The following is an 18,334-nucleotide window of genomic DNA, read 5'->3' on the forward strand; positions in this document are numbered from 1 at the left end:
TTTTATGGCCCTCTAAACCTCGCATGTAAAGGAGCTCTTACTGTCCTGAGACCCCTATAAGGCTGTGTTCACACCGATGCACTGTGGCTTTCCTGCAGGGTAGATTTCTATTATATCTTGTGGGTGTGGTGCACTTTCAGAAAGCGCACCAAACCCGCAGGATATTGTAGAAGTGCGCATCCTTGGTTAGAGGTCGAGGGCCACATCACAGGGCTCCAAGGGCCTCAGATTGAGCACCCTTGCCTTAAGGGTTCTGAATCTAAGTGGATAAGAAATCAGAGGCCCTTTGTATACTATACTTACACATGTGCCTATACGTGGAATTATGTGGCATCCAGTTTTATATGGCAGTATTTACCTTATTTATCGGCGTATAACACGCACATTCATTTTAAGAGGGAAGTTTCAGGAAAAAACTTTTAAACTTTTAAAAATATTTTAAAAAATTTTAAATAAGGAACTTTTGGAGCAAAATAAGGGTCAGTGCCCATCTGCAGCCTCATCAATCCACATCAATGTAGCCTCGCGATTGCCTTCAATGCAGCAGCCTCACCATTGCCATCAGTGCAGCCTGACGTCCACCTGCAGCCTAGAGGGGACAGGGAGGGGGGGGGGACAAGCGCCGACAGATTACATACAAAGAGAATCTCCTATGATAAACAGAACAGTGGTCCAATGGCGGCCCAGGAGACAGGACTTCCTATTACAGAGGCTGCCAAGTAAACAGGAGATTCTCGCTGTATGTAATCTGACAGTGCTCATCCGGCCCCCCTCCTCGTCCCCTCCGAGGCAGCTAAAATTGAAGTATTGGCGTATAACACGCACACGCTATTTTCACCCGATTTTCATGGTAAAAAAGTGAGTGTTATATGCCAATAAATACAGTAATTCATTTTGTATAATATAATTTAAATAATTTTAAAATGTTCTTTAGCCTTGCCCATCATGGATAGCACCATTAAAGTCCCAGTATGATTCAGTTTCTGATCTAGCATCCCAGTCCAGAAATATAAAAAAAAAAACAGGCTCCATCCTTCTGGAGAGAAAAGCCAATGAATTGTCAGGGGAAGTATTGTGACCTCTGAGAGGTAATACCTTGAATTGTTACCCTTAGATATTATATAATTTGCGCTTAATACAAATATATTCAGTATAAGATCTCCTTAGCAAATATGGATTCCCCCTGTACATAATTACACACTACGGAGAAATCGGGGTGCTAAAACAGAAAAATCTGAATATTTGAATAAAGTTATATACATTTTGCTGCCCCTTTTCATGTGTATATCTATATAAGAAGAAAAAAAACTGCGTAGGTCTTCTTTGAACTATGCTTTAAAATTCCACCATCAGTGAAGCGCTGCAGAGTTTAATTAGCCTTGTGGCATAAAATCTCATTTCCCATAAGTGTGTTCTGAACTGTTTTCTTCCAAGAATTCGGCTGCTGCTCCACATCCTCAGATAATGTAAATTGTGCACTCATAGAAAACTATCTTGGCATCACATACTTCTGGAAAGAAGAATGTCTATCTGCCCAGCCAGTGTGGATCAGTGTTTACATCTCTAGTACTTCTGAGACTGAAGGCTTCTTTGAGAATGCGCATATGCTGTAAATATGCCTTGCTTTGATACACATGCATTTTGTGTTGGTGCACCCACAATAAAACAGCATGCAGGAGGTTTTTCCAAGTGGTCCTAATGCAGGTCTCTTAATGTCTCTGTACAGGACCCATATTCTCCCCCTCACCATCACCCTGACCCCCTATACTCATCTTACCGGCTCCCCCCGTTCCTTCCAGTACCCGACACTCTTATGTATGGAGGGGCATGTGACCTCTTCCCTTATGACAGTGCTTGGGTCTACAACCAACCATTAGGCTTAATCACTGTTACATGCCTGGGAGAGTTATGTCTCTGGATTGCCAACACCCATCATTTAATTTCCCAGCAGAGATGGAGGAGAATTGCTGGTAAGGTGGGGATCAAAATAGATTGGAGACTACTTTTAGGGCACCCCTGAAAGTGTCAACTTCTGTAGCCTGGAATGCAGCAGAGGTTTTACTACAGTCATGCAAGACTTCACAACCCAAATTATCCAGTTGTTTTATGTCTCTGATCGCAGCGGCCGCAAGCAGGCTACCATGCCCATTCCGACAACAAGCTCACATCCAACATTTGTTGTCAGAATGTCCGATCGTCTGTTCGTGGCATAAGGCTTTGAGTGATGAGCTTTCCCCTGAGTTCTCTGTTATCACACCCATGTAGTATGAAACCATTTTGGCCCTTATTGATGTGGTGCACAGAGGTGTTAGAGGATCACCATGTCACTTTTTAAAAGGTCTCTAAAGACGTAAAGACCTTTCCTCTGGAAACCCTAAAAATAAATCCTGTATAATAATAATAGGCTGTTTGCTCCCACTATTCTCTTGCTTGTCTCTGAAAGCTTAGTGAGGATTCTGTTCAAAAATGGCCAGTTACTACTGTGGACCCAGCAGTGTCTCACTGTAACAAGGGGAAGCACCTGTCTAGGGATGCAATCCATAAGCAGCTAAAGGTCCTTTCCAAGAATGTTGTCTCTGGTGGGTCCTGCCTTGCTTCTGATTTTGGCTGTAATTTTGATTTGCTAGCCCATGTCTGATTGATCAAAATCCCTTAAAAGAAGAGTTTAACTGCTGCTTTTATTGATTCTCTGATCATTTAGCGCATGAAACAGATGTCTGTGGCTTTGAATTTTAGCTGTGGTAGCCTACTAGAAGCCTCCTGGCTTATTTTTCGCATTAGTCTTTAGTCAGTATATACCGGTGAGTGCAGGTCTCTTTGGCTAAAGTGCTGTACTGTGGAACTCTCTTGCAAGAAGCTGTTGATCTGCATGGCCGTTAAGGGACATTGTCTCGAACTGGCTCTGGATGCTGTTATCAAGGAATCCAGGTGCACGTTCTGACAAGTACTCCTTGGCATGAAGGTGTGACTCCACCTTTCAAAGTAGGGGAACTTTGCAGGTGCTTGGATGTCTTGCATCCCTGATGCCTTTGTTCAAGAGGTGGTATTTTGTCAGGCCTACCAGCTAGAGCAGCGGTCTCCAAACTGCAACCCTGGGGCCGGATGTGACCCTTTGCTTGCCTCTATCCCGCCCTTGGGGCACCATATCATCCACAACTGACACTAATGATGGGGCACTATTCCTCTCACGGACACCAGTGGATGGGCACTATTCCTCGCACTGACAATAGTGGTGGGGCACTATTCCTCCCACAGACACCAATGGTTGGGTGATATTCTCACACTGATACCAACAACAGGGAACTATTCCTGCCATTGATGCCAACACTATTCCTTCCACTAAAACCAAGAAGAGGGTATTTTCTACTCCCACTGGCCACAGTCTGGCCCTCTAAAGTCTGAAGGACAGTAAACTGGCCATGTGTTTAGAAAGTTTGGAGACGCTTGAGTTTTGTTCTCTGCAATCCTCAGGTTTCTAACTTCAAATTTCTCTCTATCTTCTCAGCGGCTTGTCGATATTTTTATTGGGCCTTCTTTTAACTTTTGGACCAAGGAATCCTAGCCCTAGTCTCTGTTGCAAAAGGTTCAGTGTGTTTTACCCTAATGTGTTCTGTGTCCCAAATCCCAAAGGAAGCATATGCCTCCAGGCTCTGAATGTTTAGAAGTCGGTTCTGTCTCTGGATAAACTTTTCCATTTGATGCCCAGGACCAGGCTGCCCCTGGTTTAGTGGTTCTGGGATCTGGTGTTGGAGTGGAGGAAGTTGTTTCCCGTGTTTTGGATAATCCGTTGGCGGAAGTTCTAGGAACTTTGTCGGCACAGGGGACTTAGTTGTCAGAGGAATCTGGTCTGTCGATCAACATCTTGGAGCTTCGGGCGATCTGGCTGTTCCTTCAGAGGTGGACCAACCCGTTGGAGGGCCTTCTGATTCAGATCCAGTCAGGCATTCCCATGGCAGGGCTATACATACTGTAAGTCATTAGGGAGGAACAAGAAGTCTTGCTGCTGCAAAAGAGGTAGGGTGGATGCTGTCCTGGGGCGAACTTCAGGTTCCAGCCTTGTCAGCCTTTTATTTTCCTGGCTTAGACAATTGGCTGGATGTGGACCTTGTATCCAGGTCCAGGAATCCAGTGCTTACCAATCATTAGATGTGGTGATTGCATTTAGGTTTCTTTTTTGTTGTTTTTCTTTTTATTTCCCTCTATTTTCACTGGGTGATCTGGCCAGTAACGCACCTCCTGTATTAGAGCTTCCCCACTTTGGATGAAGGAGCACAGGGGGCACATTTGGAGTCTGTCTGGTGGGGGGGGGTTAGAGAATGTTAGATGTATTAGCTGATTTAGAAACACTAAAAAACTGAAGTCAGTTTTTTCCTTTTTGAGATCAAGGTTTTACATAAATAAAAGCTAATCATTGTAGGCACCCCTGTCAGTGGTAAATGGATTGTCCTGTAACTGATCACATCAAAGAACTGGTAAGTTACAATATAATAGAGATATCCTGTACATTGATCATGCTGAGTGATCTAATTCGAAGCTGCAAAACCACAGGTAGCTGGCATTTAATATCTGCAAATTGAAGCCCTAGTATAATTAGCACTGTAGACACACAATCTCAGGTTTGAGAAATCATTTAGCAACTGCTAATAATGGCAAAGCCCCAAATGACTAAGGGTTTTATGTAAGGCTGTCAATGAAATACCCTTAACACCGCTCATTGCTGTTTACCATATTCCAGGGATCTGATCCTTAACCACTTCCATACTGGGCATTTTCACCCCCTTCCTGCCCAAGCCAATTTTCAGCTTTCAGCGCTGTCGCACTTTGAATAACAATTGCGCGGTCATACAACACTGTACCCAAATGAAATTTTTATCATTTTTTCCCCACTAATAGAGCTTTCTTTTGGTGGTATTTGATCACCCCTGCGGTATTTATTTCTTGCGCTATAAACAAAACAAGGGTGACAAGTTTGAAAAAAACACAATATTTTTTACTTTTTGTTATAATAAGTATCCAAATTTTTTAAAAATTTTTAAAAATTTTTTCCTCAGTTTAGGCCGATACGTATTCTTCTACAAATTTTTGGTAAAAAATATCGCAATAAGCGTATATTTATTGGTTTGCGCAAAAGTTATAGCATCTACAAAATAAGGGGATAGATTTATAGCATTTTTATTATTTATTTTTTTTTACTAGTAATGGCGATTTTTATTGTGACTGCGTTATTGCGGCGGACACATCGGACAATTTTGACACATTTTTGGGACCATTCACATTTATACAGCGATCAGTGCTATAAAAATGCATTGATTACTGTATAAATGTGACTGGCAATGAAGGGGTTAACCAGGAGGGGGCGCTGTAGGGGTTAAAGTGGTTGTATACCTTGATTTGTAACTTTTACCTACAGGTAAGCCTATAATAAGGCTTACCTGTAGGTAAAAAAAATATCTCCTAAACCTGTAAGGTTCAGGAGATATTCCCCTCGCAATGAGCCGCTGACTGCAGCGGCGCATGCGCACAGGGGACTCTCGGCTGACAGCCCGGCAAACTCCGGAGCTTGCCGGGCAGAAGTCTCCCGCGCGCATGCGCGGGAGTGACGACATCGCGGCTCCGGCCACTCACAGCGCCGGAGCCGCGATACCCGGAAGACACGCCGAGGGGAGATGTCAGCTCCCTCGGCGTGGACCAGGTGAGATGCCGGCGCCTCGTTCTAAGGTAAGTATCTCATAATGAGCTAGTATGCGGTGCATACTAGCTCATTATGCCTTTTCCCTTGCAGGTGTAAAAAAAAAAAAAGACAGCGGGTATACAACCGCTTTAATGTGTTGCTAGGGAGTGATTCTAACTGTGGGGGGAGGGGATTCACAAGGGGAGGAGACCGATCGGTGTTCCTCTGTACAAGGAACACACCATCGGTCTCCTTCCATCTGACAGGACGTGGATCTGTGTGTTTACACACACAGATCCACGGTCCTGCTCGGTTACCGGGCAATCGCGGGCACGCACACCGGGACCCGAGCGATGCGGCCTGGAAGGCTGCGCCGTCATTCGACGGTGGCCCAGAACAACAGCTGCACCGTCCCGCCGTCATATGACGGCGGGCGGGCAGCAAGTGGTTAAAGTAGAACTATAGGCAAAACCCTTTTTTTTTTTTTCATTTTGGATAGGGCAAGGGGGGGTTATAACCCCTGTCAGATTTTTTTTTTTTTTGCTATCTATGTCCTATTGCAGAGATTTCCCTTCACTTCCCGTCCCATAGCCAAACAGAAAATGAAAGGGAATCCATGCAAATTAAGGGAATCCCTTGGGGGCCCCCCAGGTCATCAGAACTAGTGTCCCCATTGGGAGATTTACCCTGTATTACTTGTCTGGGGACAACCGAAATTTGGATATTTTTCTTACTTTCTACGATTATGGTAAACAGGACAAATAGAGCGAGTAAATCTCCTCCTTAACAGGGGCACAGGCAACAATAAAAACTGAAACCGAAACAATGAACATACATTCCGCACTGTTGGCCGTGTGTAGAGAGTGTGGGCAATTAAACTATCTGCCATAAGGAGTACATACGATGAAAGTTCATTAAAGACTGTGTCAGGAGCAAGTATAGTCTTGGGAGGTGGAGTGTTGGCTTTTGATAGCTGCAGGCTCTTGATAAGAGCTAGAAGGGACTCTGAGAAAGCAGAACAAAAAGAGAACAGCGCCATCTAAGTGCAGCAATAGTACAACATTTATTTCTAAAGAAGTCAGTAGAAAACTCACAAGATGAAGAAACTGTCAGTGCATGTAGTATATATTGGAGTTCATCCACTCCTGGGGAGGACAGGCCATGGTCAGGGGAGAGAGCCACAGGTTCCGGCTGTGCTGGTGGCTCCCAGCGCTTCCTGAGACTTGGGTAAACTCAGACACAGCCGCTGGCGCCACATCCGGGTGGAGTGGGAGGTGCGTGCGTTCAGAGCATGTGTGCTCCTCCATCAGCCAATAGGGGCAGCCATGTAGGACAAGGGATAAATAAGAAATTTAGGTTGCTGGGTGTGCTGGCGCGGTGCCATGGTAACGGCCCGCAGTCGACCTGTGTTAAGATAATGTGCACTGGGAAAGAACATAATACACAGTGCGAAAAATGTACAGGTGGAAATATATGGAAAAGATATACTGGATACACTAAAAATAATTAAAAACAAACCTAGTATCTGTGATGAATTGTAAACCCTCTACAGTAAAGTTTAAGACCTCAAAAAACTTGACACGAATATATAGCAACATTGCTATGTTAGACTGGTGGGGAGGACAGTTGGTAATGGTTGGAGAAGGTGGGAAAGGATTTAGAATAGGGAAAACACAGTAATGGAGGTAAAGATGAAAATAAACATGAAATTGAAAATAAAAATAGAAATACAAATTAAAATAAACATTGAAATGAAAATAAAATTAGAATAAATTTAAATGTGAAAATAAATATTAAAAAAATCAAATAATATTATAATAAAAAAAAAGTAATAAAAGAATAATTTGGGTCTAAGATATAAGTTGATGGTACGGAGAGAGGAGGGGGGAGTGGTTTTGGGAAAATGGAGGACGGAACAAAGAGCGAAAAGGCAGTGAGGCTCACTGGGTTAAAAGGAGTACATGGGATACTTACTATTGCAGAGTATCAGGAAATGAAATAAGACCGTAAGGGTCCTTAACCTAAAACAATCAAAGGTAACAAGCGTTAGCTAGGTAATCGGTGTAAAATGCAATAGATAATACACAATAGGTTGGAAGGTTGAAATGGTGGTGATGGTTAATGTAATATGATCTGATGACATCATGGTATGGCTGGATGATGGTGGTACTCAAAGCAGGAGATTAACCTCCAGCTCCTCGTTCAACCCGCCAGGTGCCAAGGTGTCCAACCAATAAATCCAATAGGATTTGCGGGCACACAGAAGCTTAAAGCGTTCAGCTGCAGGAAGGTTTTTGGGCATGGCCTCAATCACCCAAACTCTGAGTTCCTGGGAGGAATGTTCATGATGCGTGAGGAAGTGTTTGGGGATAATGTGCTACATATAGTAAGCCACAAGGACAGGACATGCAGTAGACCACAAAGTCAGGAGAGCATGTGTAAGGATAAGATATAGGGTAGCTCTTTCCCTTAGAGGGGAATTCTTTTTGTCTGTTAACGACATGTGGACAAGTCAAACATAGGGCTTTACGCCATTGAAACACATTTCCTCCAGCTCTTTAAAAGGTGGTCCCTCAGGCATCTGGTCAGTTGTTATTGTTTCCTCAGTCGGAGGAGACATGTTGCCTGGAGGAACCGTCTTTTAGGGGAGATGGAGTGGGAGAGCATCCATCAGCAAGGGCTGTCCAGACCAGCCAAAAATCCCCCTCACCTTAAGACCAGGAGGCCTTCCTCTCCGCAGGCCATGGGTTCCCTCCGCATTGGTATAGAGTTCCCCATCCCTCCTCTCTCCAGTGCCCGGCGAGGGAGTGGACAGTGATGGCGGAGCATCGGCAGCAGCGTCAGCAGTGAGAGAGCTCACTCTCCTCGCTGTAGAACGCCGTAATCTGATGTCATTACTGCGCGCCGGAGGTTGTGGTTCCGGCGCAGAGAGCAAAGGGGAAGGCCTAGCCAGTGTATTTAAAGGCAAAACAGCATGGGCTTTAGACGCCAACAGCAATGGAGCACCATGGAAGCATCCCACGCTCCGGGGGAGACGAACACTGGCTCATCACAGGTAGGCTGGCCTGGCCAGCGCCTCTTTTTCCTGTGTATCACATATTACAAGGGGAGCTAGAAGACCCTGGGGGAATTACCTTATAGCTCTGTTAGGCACCTTAGCACACCAGGAGGAGGCCAGCATTAGATGAGTTCTTTTGTTAAACAAAACCCTCTCTCCTTCTTGTCCCCCTCTCAGAAAGAAGCATCCAGATCAGAGAAAGCCACTACAGAGACAGACAAAAATAAATGTCCTTCTTGTAGTGCAAGGCTCTCTTCTAGCTACACAAAAACCTTGTGTCCTACTTGCATCACAGCTGTGCTAAAGAGCAAGGAAGATTCTCCTTTTTCAAAATTCCTCTGCTTCTCCAAGGATGAAATGCAATCTACTTTTCAGTCATTCAGAAAATTTATCTCAGATGCACAAGTCTCAGGCAAGGCTGTTAGCCAACCTGATCAGGTGCCCACTTCCCCTACTCCGGTAGCTTCAGGTTCAGGAGAACCTTTAGAGAGTAGGGAGAATTCCCTTAAAAACACTGACCCGGACTCCTCCCAATCAGATTCAGGACAGGAGGAAGGCCACAAGGATTCAGGAGTAGCCACAAGGTTCAAACTTTCCCAGAAGGAAGTGGATGAACTAGGGGGGGCAATCTATGAGACCTTAGAGATGAAAGAAGAAAAAAACACACTCTCAAGACATGACAAATGTACCAAGGGTTGAATAAAAAGAAACCCAAAGTATTCCCGGTGCACAAAATCATGACAGATTTAGTGCTTAGGGAGTGGGGGGAAGGAGACAAAGGGCTCTTCTTTTCAAGTAGCCTGAAAAGAAGATTTCCCTTTGAGGACCCAAACCCAGTCTGGAATCAATCCCCTAAATTAGATGCCCCCCTAGCAAAAGTGTCCAAACACTCGGATCTGGTCTTTGAGGACATGGGGCACTTGGGGGACCCCATGGACAAGAGAGACGATGTAATCCTAAAAAGATCTTGGGATACCACAATGGCAAACCTCAGACTGGCAACAACTTGCATAGCCCAAAACTTTGAATTTTGGTTAAAACAGCTGCAAGAGCATCTGATGGCGGGGTACCCCTAGGGTAGAGCTGTTAAAATCTTTCCCCATGCTCTTTAAAGTAGTAGGCTTCATTGTGGACACCTCGGCAGAGTCTGTAAAACTCTCAGCCAGAGCAGCCTCATTATCTGTTGCAGCCAGGAGAACCCTTTGGCTCAAAACTTGGCCGGGGGACACAGCCTCCACGTTACGCTTATGTAGCGTTCCTTTTTCAGGCAAGTTTCTTTCTGGCACTCACCTAGATGAAGCCTTATAGGGCGTACACACTTTCGGACTTTGTTCGGACATTCCAACAACAAAATCCTAGGATTTTTTCCGACGGATGTTGGCTCAAACTTGTTTTGTCTACACACGGTCGCACAAAGTTGTCGGAAAATCCGATCGTTCTAAACGCGGTGATGTAAAACACGTACGTCAGGACTATAAACGGGGCAGTGGCCAATAGCTTTCATCTCTTTATTTATTCTGAGCATGCGTGGCACGTTGTCCGTCGGATTTGTGTACACACGATCGGAATTTCCGACAACGGATTTTGTTGTCGGAAAATTTTATCTCCTGCTCTCCAACTTTGTGTGTCGGAAAATCCAATGGAAAATGTCCAATGGAGCCCACACACGGTCGGAATTTCCGACAACACGCTCCGATCGGACATTTTCCATCGGAAAATCCGACCGTGTGTACGGGGCATTAGAGTGTACAGCCGATAGGAAAAAGGCCTTTCCTGTTAAGAAAAAATAATTTCCCAGAAAATGTTTTCATCCCTATAAAGGACAAACAAGAACACAGGATAAAAGCCAAAAAATCACTGGTCTACCCAGAAAGGGAGGCAAAAGACAGACGTGCTTTTTAACTCTCCTGACAAAAAATTCCAAACCACAGTGATGCCAGCTGCCAAATGGGAGGAAGATTGAAGGATTTCCTTCCACAGTGGGAAAAAACTAACCTCCAACAGTTTTGTCAGGGGAGTGATCGAGAAAGGATATGCCTAATAGGGCGTACACACGGTCGGACTTTGTTCGGACATTCCGACAACAAAATCCTAGGATTTTTTCCGACGGATGTTGGCTCAAACTTGTCTTGCATACACACGGTCACACAAAGTTGTCGGAAAATCCGATCGTTCTGAACGCGGTGACGTAAAACACGTACGTCGGGACTATAAACGGGGCAGTGGCCAATAGCTTTCATCTCTTTATTTATTCTGAACATGCGTGGCACTTTGTCCGTCGGATTTGTGTACACACGATCGGAATTTCCGACAACGGATTTTGTTGTCGGAAAATTTTATCTCCTGCTCTCCAACTTTGTGTGTCGGAAAATCCGATGGAAAATGTCCGATGGAGCCCACACACGGTCGGAATTTCCGACAACACGCTCCGATCGGACATTTTCCATCGGAAAATCCGACTGTGTGTACAGGCCATTAGAGTTCAACCAAAGACCTCCCGCAAGAGTATTGATTACTCAATTATCCAGGGACCCAGCAAAAGCTCAGGCATTACCACAACTCATAGTGGAATTGGTAGACCAAAAAGTCCTAATACCTGTCCCCAAACAGGAAGAAGGAAAGGGTTTTTGGTGCAGAAACCTTCAGGCAAATATTGCCTGATCTTCAACTTAAAGCCATTAATCACAGTCATACAGTACAAAAAATTCCGAATGGAGCCAATCTACTCTGTCAGGAATCTGCTCCAAAAAGATTGTTTCATGGCAAAAATAGACCTAAAGGACGCCTATCTGCACGTTCCCATCAGGGAAAGCTCCCAAAAATTTCTCCGCATAGCAATACGGATGGGGAAAAAAGGTCTATCACTTTCAAAACCGAGCCTTACCCTTCGGCCTCTCCTCATCTCCGAGGATCTTTACCAAGATCCTGGCATAAGCCCTGGCACCACTAAGACTGCAAGCCATAACAAAGTTGCAAAAGAGCCATATACCTGAAAGTCTGGAGGAAGTTTAACCTCTGGCTAACAGAGAACAGAAAAAGAGAATATGATTCTCCAATAATTCTAGAGTTCCTGCAGGAAGTCATAGATAAAAACCTATCCTTAAGCACAAGTAAGGTACAGATTGCAGCCTTATCAGTCTACTTGCAGCGTTACTTACAAAAGGACCCGCTCATAATCAGACTTTGTAAGGCAGTCTTTAGACTACGACCAGTGCCATGTCGTAAAATTCCGACATGGGACTTTTCTATCATGTTAAAAGCAGTCATTAAAGAGCCTTTTGAGCCATTATCAAAGGCATCCTTGGCTGATTGCCCTTAAAATGTTTTTTTCTTATCGCTATGACGTCTGCTCGCAGAGTCAACGAACTACAGGCTCTGTCAATTAGAGAACCCTTTATGCAAATATTGGAGGATAGGGTCATTCTCAGGACTGACCAAGCATGTATCTCCAAAGTTGCTTCTACCTTTCACAGAAGTCAGGATATAGTGTTACCCTCCTGTAGTAAACCATCGAATAGCAAAGAAGAGCAACTACATCGGCTGGATGTCAAGAGATGTCTCATAGGCTATTTGGAAGCTACCAAGTGCTTCAGAACATCTGAGGCCATGTTTATCCTCTTCTCAGGAAATCGGAAAGCTAAACCAGCATCTAAAGGGACAATAGCCAGGTGGATAAAGGCTTGGACCCTCCACAAGGCTTGAATATACACTCCACAAGGGCGTTAGCCACGTCCTGGGTGGAAAGAGCCGGCGCTACCCCAGAGCAGATATGCAAGGCCGCCATGTGGCCAAGCATGTCTACGTTCATTCGACACTATCGATTGGATGTTTTGTGTGATCAAGATCAAGCAGTTGAGAGGAAAGTCCTCCAAGCAGTGGTCCCCCCTAAAAATTTGATACTTGTTCATCCTCTCAAGGGCTGTCCTGGAAGACAACTGGGGGAAAACCGGAGTTAGACTTACCAGTAACTGTTTCCAGGAGTCTTCCAGGACAGCACGTTCCCACCCTTTGTATGTATAAAATTAATTTGTATGTACGGTTTAACTATATTTCAGCTCTGTCCTTCGGTTCTTGGATAAAACTGACCAGATGCCTGAGGGACTGCCTTTTAAAGAGCTGGAGGCAATGTGTTTCCTTTCCGGGGGAGGAGCTCTATCTCTCAAGGGCTGTCCTGGAAGACTCCTGGAAACAGAGTTACTGGTAAGTCAATCCTGTTTTTTGGGTTTTTTTTTTTTTTTTTTTACTTTTTCTGCCTTTTTTTTTTTTCACGGTTTAGCAAAAAATAAAAAACCCAGTGGTGATTAAATACCACCAGAAGAAAGCTGTATCTGTCTCAAAAAAATGATAAAAATATGGGTACAGTGTTGCATGTCTGCCAATTGTCATTTAAAGTGCGACAGCGATGAAAGCTGAAAATTGGCCTGGGCAGGAAGGGGGTGAAAGTGCCCAGTATTAAGGTGGTTAAGTATACTGAATATGCAAGCAAATGTGTTCACAATCTAGTGGTCCCTTGCTGTGATACAAGCAAGTCCCAACATCCTAATTCTGGTATACTGGTCATGCATGAAGGTATAGCATGCAAGATGCTACCAACAACGTGTCAATTCAAGTCCAGGATTCTCTTCCTAGGTTATCACTGCCTACTTAGCTGACTGCTTAAAGAATTACGCACAAAAATATCTCAATTATCAGTAAAGTCAGCAGTTTAAGATCTTGCCTTAGTCTGATTAATTCCAAACCGGCTGTGAAACGAATGTCAATAATAAAAACGTGCTCTAAAGTGTGTGTGAGGGTACATAGAAAAGGGGGGGGGCACAGTGCAAAGCCAGGCATGACAAAACTATAAAGAAGCACCTGGAAAGTCACCTCTCTATTTAACCCCTTAGGATGCATTGTATCTAACTGATCCACATTGGAGTTGATTTACTAAAACTGGAGAGTGCAAAGTCTGGTGCAGCTGTGAAACCAATCAGCTTCCAGCTTCTATTGTCAATCCTTAATTGAACAAGCTAAATTTAGAAGCCGATTGGCTATAATGCACAACTGCACCAAATTCTAAGTGCTCCACTTTTAGTAAATCCCTCCTATTGCGTCTTTTTGAAGTAAAGCTGGCCTGCTGGCCTAACACTATTAGTTCCTTTTTTTTTTTTTTTTTTTTTCAGCCAGTGGACTGAGAAAGCTCTGTCACATAAATGATGGAGAAATGTGCCTTTCCCCTGGGGCATTCTGTTGTGACAGCTGCAACCACGGCTGTCAGAATACACTGATCAGCGACTGATTAAGAAACATTTTCCAACATGTCCCTTCAACAGAAAGGGTCAGCTTCTGTCGAGTGGGGACTGTCACACAGTTTTGGCCTACAGTTTTTTGTCTGCCAGTGTCCATTCCTCCTGTAGGCAAGAGTATAACCCAAAGGTTTATGACTTCTTGTGTCCCTCAAAGGCCTCCAAGAAATAGATTTTATGGTTGGTACAAAAGTGTATACTGCTATGGAAACTCTAAAAAGGAATTGATAATAAACCAGCAACAAAATCAGCAATACATTCCTGCTACTCATTTAGGTGAAGTCTATACATCTGCTTAATGCAATTGCATTATCCACTAACCTCAGCTTTTCATATAGCAGCAAAGAGCCCTTCACTGTGCACAGGGTGAAGAGATTCCAGGAACTAAGCTAAGAGACTACTTTCTAATTATCTGTACAGGATGCTATTAGACATTGCCGCAGCAGACTTGTACTTTTCATTAAGCAGAGAGCGGTGCTGCACATGGTACTAAACGGTTTGTTGAATTCCCTTCCAGCTGAGAGCGGCTGCCCAGACACCACATTTATTGAAGACGCCGTACAAGAGCTCCTCAAGACCAGGCGCATCCTCAAGTGTTCTTATCCCTACGGATTTTTCCTGGAACCCAAAAGCACAAAAAAGGAAATCTTTGAACTCATGCAGGTGATGTTTGTTGTATTTTCATGGGTCTGAGTTATTTAGGCCACTAAAGATTGGTAATTTATGTATTTATCTGTATATTAAGAGAATACTTGCACACATCAGCAGTCTATGTGCATTTACATGATATGCATTAACCCTCAAATACTAGTCTCCACTTTACTTTAGGTGCCTTGATCCTTAGTGACCGGTCTCCACATTATGTACACTAAAGTGTAAAAGAGGGAGATTTTTGGCGGGATTTTTAAGGGTGCCAGCAAAGGGAAATAAGTAATTTCAATCCATAGTAGGTATAAAAAAAATTACAAGATTTTTATGGTTACATACAGGACATGGTTAAAAGGTTTTGTATAAATTATGTGCACATGTACAAGGATACATCTAGAATTCAAAGCAGATGACAGAATATATGAAAGATCGCATTGGAGTGATTGTCCCAACATGTTTCGCCACTCTGGGCTCATCAGGGGATATTTTAAAGACAGTTAGATGTAACACTGCATAAAACCAAAACAAGATTAAAACCATTGCATTGAGTCAATGCAATGGTTTTAATCTTGTTTTGGTTTTATGCAGTGTTACATCTAACTGTCTTTAAAATATCCCCTTATGATCCCAGAGTGACGAAACATGTCGGGACAATCACTCCAATGTGATCTTCTTATATTCTGTCATCTGCTTTGAATTCTAGATGTATCCTTGTACATGTGCACATAATTTATACCAAACCTTTTAACCATGTCCTGTATGTAACAATAAAAATCTTGACATTTTTTATACCTACTATGGATTGAAATGACTTATTTCTCTTTGCTGGCACCCTTAAAAATCCCGCCAAAAATCTCCCTCTTTTACATTTATTTACAGGGATGTCGGTGCCTTTTCCTTGTCATTGTCACCTACCCATATTGCTATTTTCCACATTATGTACATTAAAGTGTTTCTGACAGATGTGTTGAGGAGCACTGCCTTGAGTTTCCTTTTTTTTCTTTTGTCTACAGACAGACCTAGAAATGGTAACAGAAGATCTGGCTCAGAAGGTGAACAGGCCTTACTTGCGCACCCCTCGCCATAAAATCATCCGGGCAGCGTGTCTGGTGCAGCAGAAGCGACAGGAGTTTTTAGCGTCGGTGGCACGCGGAGTAGCTCCAGCTGACTCTCCTGAGCAATCGAGGCGAAGGTAAAAGTTAATGCGCTTGGGTGATTTTATTGATTCTTGGAATCCCTCGAGTGAAGTGCAAAAGAACTGAGATTGGGCAGTATTAATTATTTACAAAATTTTCAGGAGGGGGTGACAGATCTAAAGTAGAGGTCCATGCTAGAACTAACTACACTTAAAGTGTCACTAAACCCACATCATAAAAACTATCAATAAATTGTGTATTACATGCTGTTCATACTCATTCGGTCACTATGAGATTTGTTTTCTGTATTCTGCAAAAATCTTGGTTGATCCTGCTCTTCCCTCTCTCCACCTTCTGTTCATGTCCCCGATTCAGCTAGAAATTTTGCAGCTGTGGTGACAATTCTGCACATGCTCAGTTTTCAGTGAGCTTCTATGCTGAGCATTTCCTCCCTATCCCCTCTGAACAGCTATAGAGTCACACCTGTGGGTGTATACACAGTGGTAAATGACAGCCCACTCCCTCCCTCCTCCATGCCCACTAACCAGCTAAACACAATGGGGCGGGATATTACATGTAGATTGATGGAGGCTTCTCCTCCCTCTTTTTCTTATTCTAAAGCACAGGCTGGCGGGGCGTGACACAGCCTTTGACTGGCAGAAATCTGCCCACACCATGTTATTTCCACAAAATTTTATTTTTCATATTATTTATTTTTACTCTGCATTTCAAAGGCTGTTTTATTTATTTATTTATTTATTTATTTGAACATGTGACCAGCAGCAGAGGACTAGAAGCTCCAATTGCTTATGTTTCCCTGCAGACAGGCTGGGGGAGAGCTGGGTCATGTGACAGCTGTATTTTGATTAGGAAAAGGGTATTTTCTTATTTATTTAAAATAATTGCAGTGCCATCATCCATATACAGAAAGAGAAGGGACGATGTAAATGAATCTGTGTGTGTTTTATTATCACTTTAAAACTTAAGGGTAGCAGACAGGGGTATACGCAAGTTGTGGCCCACAATCCTTTGCTCCACGGCTGCTGCAAGAACTATCCCCCTGATTAGAGAGAAGTAGAGAGTAGGCTGAGTTCCCAGCACAGCTAGAGAACTGACTATGTGTGCTCTCTTGCCTAGTGTGGTAAGTTTTAAACAGGAAAGCAGAGGGACTGGCAGGAAACCAGGGATTTGACACAAAGGAATCAATACAAAGAGAACAGGATACTTTTTCATAAAAGTACATGGTACAGCAGACACATATCAGGAATATGAAATGTTGGGTATACATATTCTTTAAATATTTTCTTTACAGCCCTACATTACAGGGCTAATTTGGGAGGAAGCAAATTAAATTGCAAGAGTTTTAATTTACGGAAGGTGGAAAATAGGAAAATCACATAGATATGTTTTTTGGTGGAAATTATACCCAACAACCAGTTCTACAAGGCAAGACCATGAACCACATACCTTGAAAAAAGTATTCATACCCCTTGAAATTGTCCACATTTTGTCATGTTACAACCAAAAACATGAATGTATTTAATCAGGATTGTATGTGATAGACCAACACAAAGTGGCACATAATTGTGAAGTGGAAGGAAAATGATAAATGTTTTTTAAACATTTTTCCAAATAAATATCTGAAAAGTGTGGCGTATATTTGTATTCAGCCCCCTTTAGACCCCATTCACACAGGGGCAACACAACTTGCCGGTGGCCTCAGCGAGGCGACCTGCAAACGAATGGCCGGGCGACTTGCAAAACGACTTCTGCATAGAAGTCTATGCAAGTCGCCCCAAGTCGCCCCCGAAGTCGTACAGGAACCTTTTTCTAAGTCGGAGCGACTTGCGTCGCTCCCTATAGAACGGCTCCATAGTACAGAACGGGAGGCGACTTGTCAGGTGACTAGGTCGCCTGACAAGTCGTCCCTGTGTGAATGGGGTCTTACTGTGATACCCCTAACTAAAATCTAGTGGAACCAATTGCCTTCAGAAGTCCCCTAATTAGTAAATAGAGCCCATCTGTGTGTAATTTAATCTTGGTATAAATACAGCTGTTCTGTGAAGCCCTCAGAGAGGTTTGTTGGAGAACCTTAGTGAACAAACAGCATCATGAAGGCCAAGAAACACACCAGACAGGTCAGGAAAAAAGTTGTGGAGAAGTTTAAAGCAGGGTTAGGTTATAAAAGAATATCCCAAGCTTTGAACATCTCACAGAGCACTGTTCAATCCATCATCCAAAAATGGAAAGAGTACGGCACAACTGCAAACCTACCAAGACATGGCCGTCCACCTAAACTGACAGGCCGGGCAAGGAGAGCATTAATCAGAGAAGAAGCCAAGAGGCCCATGGTAACTCTGGAGGAGCTGCAGAGATCCACAGCTCAGGTGGGAGAATCTGTCCACAGGACAACTATTAGTCATGCACTCCACAAATCTGGCCCCTATGGAAGAATGGCAAGAAGAAAGACATTGTTGAAAGAAAGTCATAGGAAGCCCCGTTTGCAGTTTGCGTGAAGCCATGTGGGGGACACAGC

General features: G+C 43.6%; 1 protein-coding gene across 1 annotated transcript in view; it reads left to right on the forward strand.

The window, feature by feature from the left end:
* ANKIB1 (ankyrin repeat and IBR domain containing 1) overlaps positions 1–18,334 on the forward strand; it is a 240,471-nt gene that overhangs the window by 188,727 nt on the left and 33,410 nt on the right. The window contains exons 15-16 of the mRNA XM_073629618.1: positions 14,532–14,677; positions 15,676–15,854. Coding sequence (XP_073485719.1) covers positions 14,532–14,677; positions 15,676–15,854 — 325 coding nt within the window. The remainder of the gene's footprint in view (positions 1–14,531; positions 14,678–15,675; positions 15,855–18,334) is intronic.

Source organism: Aquarana catesbeiana, linkage group LG05, assembly GCF_042186555.1.
Source record: "Aquarana catesbeiana isolate 2022-GZ linkage group LG05, ASM4218655v1, whole genome shotgun sequence".
Lineage (NCBI taxonomy): Eukaryota > Metazoa > Chordata > Amphibia > Anura > Ranidae > Aquarana > Aquarana catesbeiana.